Source organism: Gadus morhua, chromosome 18 (assembly GCF_902167405.1).
Source record: "Gadus morhua chromosome 18, gadMor3.0, whole genome shotgun sequence".
Taxonomy (NCBI): domain Eukaryota; kingdom Metazoa; phylum Chordata; class Actinopteri; order Gadiformes; family Gadidae; genus Gadus; species Gadus morhua.
The window spans coordinates 1280941-1289860 of NC_044065.1; the positions used below are offsets into that span (position 1 = coordinate 1280941).

At 48.3% G+C, this 8920-nt stretch overlaps 1 protein-coding gene across 3 annotated transcripts; it reads right to left on the minus strand.

The window, feature by feature from the left end:
* Positions 1–612: 612 nt before the first annotated feature.
* On the minus strand, positions 613–8664 carry tlcd3bb (TLC domain containing 3Bb). Of its 3 annotated transcripts, none has more exons than XM_030339768.1 (7): positions 8234–8664; positions 6657–6841; positions 6177–6260; positions 5428–5653; positions 4943–5038; positions 3885–3994; positions 613–3326 (listed from the first exon to the last, which is right to left on the minus strand). In XM_030339768.1, the coding sequence occupies exons 2-7, from the start codon at positions 6779–6781 to the stop codon at positions 3104–3106; spliced, it is 864 nt and encodes a 287-aa protein (XP_030195628.1). In that variant the 5' UTR covers positions 6782–6841; positions 8234–8664; the 3' UTR covers positions 613–3103. The 3 variants fall into 3 exon arrangements, with proteins under 3 accessions (XP_030195628.1, XP_030195630.1, XP_030195629.1); XM_030339770.1 differs by lacking the exon at positions 8234–8664 and adding an exon at positions 7533–7727; XM_030339769.1 differs by lacking the exon at positions 8234–8664 and adding an exon at positions 7576–7725.
* Positions 8665–8920: the final 256 nt, after the last annotated feature.

The following is an 8920-nucleotide window of genomic DNA, read 5'->3' on the forward strand; positions in this document are numbered from 1 at the left end:
TTGTTTCTCTAAAAATATATAATAACTAACATACTTAATAACCTTCAACCAAAATGAATAAAACCACTTCCTGCCATTTACAGACCCTGGGTCACCAACAAGTTACGGTTGTAGTAACTTGGTGACCCAGGGTGCTCAGCACCTTCTAGTGGTTAAATGTATGTATTGCATATTTGACTGGGCGTAATCAGGCAAGTGTTTCAGGATGCTAGTTCTGGTCGTTATTCCTTATTGCTGTATAGTTACGATACAAACACTTAACATACACAGCTGAACATCATCATATAAGTCACCATTTTCAGAGCCAACATTTTTGTAAAACTAAACTAAAGAGCCAATGGGTGGTAACAACAGATTAACCTTCTATTGACAGAATAAGGTTCTTCTGGGCGTAGAATAATGTTCCATTGATAGTCATGTTCTACTGGCAGAATAATGTTCCATTGATAGTCATGTTCTACTGGCAGAATGATGTTCCATTGGCAGTAGAATGATGTTATATTGACAGAATAGCTTTCTAGTGACAGTATAATGTTCTATTGGCACTGGAATAATGTCTATTGACAGAACACACTTTAAACACTAGAATAAGGCTGAATAAGTAGAGCAGTCTGGGGACATTGGAATATATTTTAGTTAAGAGTTTGAGTAACAAGAAACGCCTGAGGTGAGGCTCAGAAGCATAGAGAATAACAGGGATGCATAAATATGCATTCAAAACCACAAATGAACCAAATAAATAAACAATAAATAAATAATTACAAATAAATAACAAGCTTTGTGGAATATACAGTACATCAGTTGAAATACTTTAGCATTGGCAACAAGCAGTACTCTATGACACCTTGGGGAGGGGAGGGGAGGGGAGGCTAGGGTGGGTGGGGCTGGGGTCAGGGGGCCATGGGTCCTCCCTCCTCCAGCTTGTAGGCTCTAGTTTGGGGTCTCTAGTTTGATGGCGAGGCCCCAGACTCCATGGGGAATCGCTTGTGAATCTGGATTGATCAACAGTTGTCTCAAACAGATTCACGTCTGGAACAAGTCAAACAACCTTGAATATTGGATGAAGGAAACATTTCATACATTAGAGTGGGGGGGGGGGGGGGGGGGGGGGGGGAATTGAAAAGAAAAAAAAAATCTTAAAAAGGATCGGCACAGAAAAATCATGTGGCTTTAAAAGCATTTCCCAGTTGAAGGTAAGTAAAGGCTGCCAGTAAAAAGCATTGGGTTGGTTTCCCTTCAGACGGCAACGGCGACTGGATTCCCTTCCTCCAAGACGTCCAAGGACCACGGACCCTTAACCTAGCCCACGCCCGGGACCTTGGACCCTAAACTCCCCGTGTCCAGACACTGTCAGCGCGTGGACCCCGAGTCCAGGTAATCCGAGTTGACTGAATATCTGTTGCTACTTCTTCAGATCATCCGTTGTTACGGAACAGACAATCTGACGCAACTGTAGATAATCTGACACAACCGCAGATAATCTGACGTAACAAGGACAGACAATCTGACGTTAACTATAGCAGATGATCTGACGTAATGACAGATCATTGGACACGATTACGGATAATCCGACGCAATTTCAGACAAACTGTTTGAAGAGATAATCTGACGTCACGTCAACAGAAGACCATTTCAAAGTGACATTGCTACCTATCATCACTTCTGTATGGGTTGAGAACACAAAAACACTTCATGAGCCACGTACGCGACACTGTTAAATGGAATAAGGTAATAATATCTACACTGTAGTGAAGGCTGCCTTACTGGGAGGAAAGTGTGTGTGTGTGTGTAAGGAGAACTCTGCACCCTGCTCCTCGGGTTACAGCTCAACCATTTGGACCTGGAACCCATCCCATGCCTCACGCCCATGTATGGCACGACTACGCTAGCTTCGCTCCCCATGTGTATACAGGCTCAATAGATATACGACATGCTCCACAAAAGGCTGACTAAACCACGGACCCATCACAGTGGCAATATTTGGTATGTAAAATATGTGAATCTCTTTCAATGACCCGATAAGACATTCACCCCAACCCGTTAACTGGGCACTACTTTTTCTCAGTGGAAGCTTTCCACTACCATCTTAATGAGTGGTTAGGCATTGTAAGTTCCGACAGGTTAGGCCTTTGCGCTGGAAGTTGCAACTTAAACTGTCCAGTGGAAGCAAATGGTGTCATATCTAGCATGCTTCAGATACTTAAGTTCTATTTTTCGGTCACAGGTGGTAACTAACCTTGCAAACAAAGGAACTAACGACGGCAAAGCACACGTGCACATGAGGCATCGGATGGGAGACCTCAGCTGTAGTTTGAAACTAAGGTCAGAGTTCTCCTTTAATACTACTAATAAAATGAATGATAACTCATCACGAACATGTAGAACTGAGGAAACATATTAGAACACAACGTGAACGGGAACACTGAAGGAGAGTAGTAGACCAGCTAGCTCCGCAAAGCTAGCTGCGTCACGCTAGGCTGCATCCCTCTCGTCTAGGGCGGGAAGGGCTGAACAAGGGGCCCAGGGACGATCGGGGGGGGTAAGGCAGCAGCCCAGTCTGTCGGCAGGGTGGGGGGGTACTTGGTGCCACTGGCTACATGGTGGGTACACGGAGGTAACACTTACAAGTCAAAATACTGCTTAGCCGACGGGCGGGTCGTTTCTGGGACTAACTAAGCTGAATGAGGCCTTATCTACAGCAGATGTACTAACATACAATATAATACATTCCTAGTTCCTGCTCTGCCCGGCAACCGACAGAGCAGGGTACAGTTAGCTCCGAGGGATAGCGTCGCTGTACCCCAAGGCTAACTCCAGCTAGCTCTGGGGTACGGGGACGCTGTCCCGGCAGGATAAAAACTAGAGAGCTCTGAGAGATAGCACTGCTATATCACCAGGCTAACTCCAGTTAGCTCGGGGAGACAGGGATGCTATGCCGCCAGGCTAGCCCTAGTGAGCTCAGAGAGACAGGGATGCTATACCAGCGGTCTAACTGTCTTGTTAATCAGCGTCTGGGTCCAGGTGGTCGGGGGCCACCAGATGTTTCAGCCCCTGCGCCCTCCCCCCCTCCCCCCCCCTCCCCTCTCTCCATAGTCGCCCTCCCTCAGTGGGCGCTGGACTCCGGCTCCGCGGGGCGCACGCTGTACCCGTTGGCAGGGCACGGGGACGGGGCGGGCGGCCGGCGGGAGGAGCGGGTGAAGAGGCGGAAGGCCCCCCGGCAGATGAGGCTGAACCAGTAGAGCTGGGGCGCCATGAGCAGGGCGGCGCCCAGGTTACACTGCCAGGACACCCTCAGCGGGACCAGGTGGAAGGGGATGGAGGCGTACCTGGACACACACACACACACACACACACACACACACACACACACACACACACACACACACACACACACACACACACACACACACACACACACACACACACACACACACACACACACACACGGTTAGCTCAGAGTCGCGGCTAACACCCTATAGCAGCTAGCTGGTACATGCTATTATGCTAGCTGGTTCGCGCCAACATGATAGGACAGCGACGGAATGGAACAAATAGATGAAATGGAGAGACAGACATACGGACACAGAGGCCGACAGCCAAAGAGAAAGACAGCCAGGGAGACGGAGACAAAACAGAGGCAAGGAGAGACAGACAAAGCCGGACACAGGGGGACAGACAGACAGACAGACAGACATACAGACCATAGACAGATGGAGAGACATACAGAGAGAGGCAGCGAGACACACAGAACATAAACAGGAGACCGACAGACAGACAGACGGAGAGAGAGAGGGAGGGAGAGAGAGAGAGAGAGGGAACGAACGAGACCTGCAGAACATAGACAAAAGGGAGACGGACAGACAGAGAGGGAGAGCGAGACATACCTGCCATAGGCGTAGTAGATATATGGGAAGAGAAGCACTCGAAAGACGAAAAAAGTGACCAGCATTAGAGCCCCATTCACTTTGTGCAGCAGAGTGTGTTGCTGTTTGTACTGAGAGAGAAACAGAGAGGGAGAGACAGCCAGCAGGCGGGTCGGTCAAGCTGAAGAGGTAAATCACAGTGTTCGGAGAAGCACCCTGTGTGTGAGAGTAAGAGTAAGAGCCACCGTGAAGTATGAAGGCATAGGTTGAACATATTTTCATAAAAAAAAAATAAACCACACAAACACACCAAAATATACACCAGATATACACCGTTTATAAAGTAAGGTTCTGCAACACGTTTTGTTTCGCTGGGGTCCCTAAAGAGGGGAGGTTGATATTAGGTGGCTTGGTGGTCTTTAGTAAGGGGAAGAGTTAGTGAAAACTGGGCAGACATAGCAGAAAGAGCACATATATAAGCCAGCCTCAAAGTGTTATCAACCCGACCTACGGGGTAATGGGGGAGGGGGTGGCGGCTGGCTGGTGTTAGGGCCGGCGGGTTTAAAGGGGAGGGCTGTATCAGCTGTTTAATCCAGCCTTACCATGGAAGCTATATTCAGAGGGCAACAGCTGTTACAGCTTCGTGTGTGTGTGTGTGTGTGTGTGTGTGTGTGTGTGTGTGTGTGTGTGTGTGTGTGTGTGTGTGTGTGTGTGTGTGTGTGTGTGTGTGTGTGTGTGTGTGTGTGTGTGTGTGTGTGTCAAACAGACAGGCTCACCGTCACCTAGCTACTTGAGCGCTGTAGACACACACATAAAAACAAACACATGGTGTTGGTCACGTGGTGAAGAGAGAGAGCTGAGGAATGAGCCTCCGAAGACTCGTGAGTCATCGGAAACTACAACAAGGTACATGCTTGGAATTGTGTCAAGTAGATTTAGACAGCTAAAGTCTTGGCCAGGGGAGCTGTTGAGTCTGTAGAGGGGGAGAGGAGAGGGACAGAGAGATGGAGACAGAGGAACAGAGAAAAGGAAAGACAGAGAAAGAGAGAGAGAGACAGGCTGAAGGAGATAACGTTTACCTGGATAAGGATCTTCCCCAGACAGACGGAGGGTGTGCTGAGCTCAGCCATAAACATCACGCCCTGGAAGTAATCTCCCTTGCCGCGCCGCAAGAACTACAGACAAAAATCACACGCACAACAAACGAGTGATGAGTCTGTCAGGACCTGAGAGCACCACAATCGTACACAATAACACAGAGTTTCACAATATGCTTATGAATTAAAAATACTATTAATAAGTCAGACGGTAATAACATTCATATAGTAGACAGCAGTGCAACTCATTTAAAAAAAAGGCACATCTTCTCTTAGATGTGCCTAATTAAGTATTAATGAATTATATCTAAAGACATTAAAGAGAGGAGCAGACCTACTAGTTGCCTTACTTTAGGGAATATAAATATAACCTTCATTAATATGAAGTCATGCTCAGAATTAAAAGTATTTCCATTTACAGCATCTAAGGCATGATTTTCTTCTAAGAGACAAAAAGCGCTGGTTACCACGGAGACAGGGAAGCAGACAGTGACCATGACGACGTGATGCAGGACCATGAGGAACTCCCGGCGGAGGTAGCTGAGGAGTGCGGAGCCCATGTGTTTGGGCGCGGTCGCCGCCTCCTCGTGACCCTTCACCCTCAGCTTGTACCAGTAGCACATGAACATGGCGTAGATGTCGTACACAAAGTAGGGCACGGCGAACAGGATGTAGCTGCAGGTCAACCAGTGCCTGGAGACAAAGGACGGACTCGGTTAGGAGAGTACAAGCCCTCCACACCTCGACCTGCCTACGAAGGCTCCCAGGGGTCGATCACCCCAGGTCAAAAGGTCACTAGGTGCAGCTCCTAACACGACGTCTGCACGAGCCTGGGGCGGCATAGGTATCAGTGGCGCTACTCTGTTGTTGCACGCTCTGCGTTTCCCGGAGCCCTGCCGCTCTTTGATGGGCCAGGCTGATAGCGAACACTGGCTGCCCTGTGGCTGGGCTGGTGGGGGGGCAGGATCAGATCAACACAGGTCCTCCTCCAACATGCTGCTCTGTGTGCTTTGGCACAACTCTTATTTTGTGAACTTTGGAATAACGGCAGGATATGTTAACAGTCAGAGCCGTTGTCTTTTTACTCTAGAAACCTTTATATCCGCTAGAAACAAGCCCTCATGAGACCGGCCTACCACTACGAAACAGTGATTCCTTTTTGCATTTCCATTGGCCCATCTTACTCTGTACGATGCCTGTGAGTTCCCGGCCTTACCCGTCCTCGATGATGTCGTCGCAGGAGGAAGCGATGATGTATCCGGCGGAGGAGGCCATGAGGGCCTGCACAGAGGACACCAGCCTGAGGGGAACACAACAGGTCATCTCTCCGGTCCCACACCAGGGCTGGGTCCCAGCACTTTGATTTGAGGCACGTCACACGAGCACCAGCAAATGACAGATTGTTGATGACGATCCAACCAGTCACAAACTTCAGACCTCTTAGCCAAATTACATCTGTGATACCTAGCCATGTGGTGGCGTGATATTCCAATTTCTAATGACGTAGCTGCAGTCACAGAGTCGCAAAGGATAAACCGATGCATCCTCGGCCCAAAGACGATTCACAACCGGCTAAGCTTCTTGCTGAGCAGCTTCAGCAAATCGGCAATGAGGATAACATCTGGAGGTTTAGCAGGAAGCGCGCTAAATCCCCCTATAGGGGCGGCCTTTTTGAATGCAGCCAGTGTTCACCCACCTGGCAGAGACGATCACGGCGTCCCCTTCGCTCCAGCGAAGGCCAGGGATGTATTTGAGGCATTGTTTAGACAGCAGGAAGAGACCGGGGAAGAATACTGAGCCAGCGGCCAAGATGCTCAACATGTTGCCCCGAGGTCCCACACAGCGGCGTATCTTCAGCAGGCGATCTGTGGCGCTTTCCCTCTGCGAGCAGATATTATCATCGATTAAACACACTGTGTAGCTGAACACTTCCACAGGCCCCTCCGGCCAGAACTATCACCAGAGAGCACTTGCTGATTGTCCGCTGATAAAGAGTCAACAAGACTTTTTTATTATGAAGCTAGTAGCAACAATATAAGTCTTGATGGGGAAATACTTTTTCCCCCATTGTAATTTGGTAGGGATCTATCAAATTTAATTCTAGAGTAGGATTTCCTTGCTTCACTATTATACATTTTGTAACCTTTAACATTTAAACAAAAGTATAAACGTGCAGTGAAACAGTTAAATAGTGGAGCATTAACCACTACATTATCACTATGATTAACGACTACATTATAACTACAATTAAACACTACCTTTAACCTCCACATTATCACTAATACGACTACATTAGAACTACGATTCAGCACTACATTATCAACACGAGAAACCGTCACATTCTCACAATGATTAACCACTACCTTTATCACTGAATAACCGTTACATTATTACTGCGATAAACCAATACATTACGTATATGTGTCATTTCGTTCGAGTGGCTGTACTCTCCATCCGTATTGTCAGACTTTTGAGGCCACACATGTGGATATTCCACAAAGTTACGCGGCCCATTTAACTTCACATTAGTACAAGCTGACTGATTAGGAAGAATTCAAAAGAAAATACGCACTGCGCTTTCAAATAAGAGACAGACCAGGACTAAACACTACAACCTTAGAAGGACCTCTTGTAGGTTAACCGGGCACGCGGGGTTGATCTCTTCACTATGCTGGCTAGGGCGCAGGGGGGACATCGCGGATGTAAACCAAGCTGGGTGTATTCATGGAGGGACACAAAGAGCCGCTACTGACTGATAGCGTTCTGCCATCCCGTGGACTAACGGTCTGAGAGATAAGACACCCAACACGTAAACATCGGCGTTCGTTACTGCCACGCTGCTTCTAGCAAGGCTCTGGTTGTTTGGGGCATACGGTGCACAATTAAAAAAAAACTATAGAACTGTGTGAAATGTCAGCACCTTGGAGAGTGGAAAACGGGAGAGACAACTGTGTGACTGAATCGTAAAGATATGCGGTCTGGGTCTACACCTGTTAACAATAACGACCTAAGTGAACACACCCATTATTTCTTTAAAAGGAAAAGTCCCCAGTAGCATATAAACCCGATAAAGCCTCAGGTCAAGGGGTTTTCTTTGAAGGACAATCAGTACCCGGTACATGCGGGTCCGTCCGCGACAGTTAAGAACGATAGCAGCTAGGCTAACAACCCGGTAAGAAATCAGCACACTGGCTAGCAGCAGACTGGCCAACATCAGAGTAAACACTAATCACACAAAAGTTGATGTTATTAAAACAAATAATCAACAATTACATGGAAACTATGCAGAGTCCAGCCAACGTCCGGTCCAAACGTGTGTCCTGCAGGTGGCGGTTGAAGGTAAAGATGTGCCGGGGCTCAGCGCCTCGATGATCCGCATGTTTATGAGGCCAACACAGTCGGAAAAAGCGGCTGCTAACGGGCTAAGGCTAGCCTGATATAACTGCTAACATTGAAGCTACTAGCTACCAACTAGCCTCCCGATGCCCTAGCTAGCAATAACGCTGTCTCCAGACAACGACTACCGAGAGTGACACCGATCAGATCCCGACTGGCAATTGAAGAAACGACGGAAATGTGCATCCATCCAGATGTCGACGTGGTAGCTAGCAGTGGTTCGATAGGAGGTCACCGGGCTCATGGGTCCTCACGTCTGCCTTTCCCTGCGGCGTCTAGCGGCAGGACGCGGTACGATACGCGTTACCACGCGTGAATGGAACGCATTGATTGGTTCGTTGAACAACGCGGCGCCGTTGCGAACGAATGCGATTTGCGAAGCGACGCGCAGGAAGCCGCGTCGCGCTGCGTCTGGTCTAAAGTGCCGCTGGGACATGTGCGGCGGCACCCACCAGACGTCTTTGTATGTTAAACACATTCAGCAAACCACCCTTTGGGTAGATTATTGTTCATTTTGCCTCCACTCTCCGGCCAGAAACGTGTGTTTAATCATTGATCTTATTG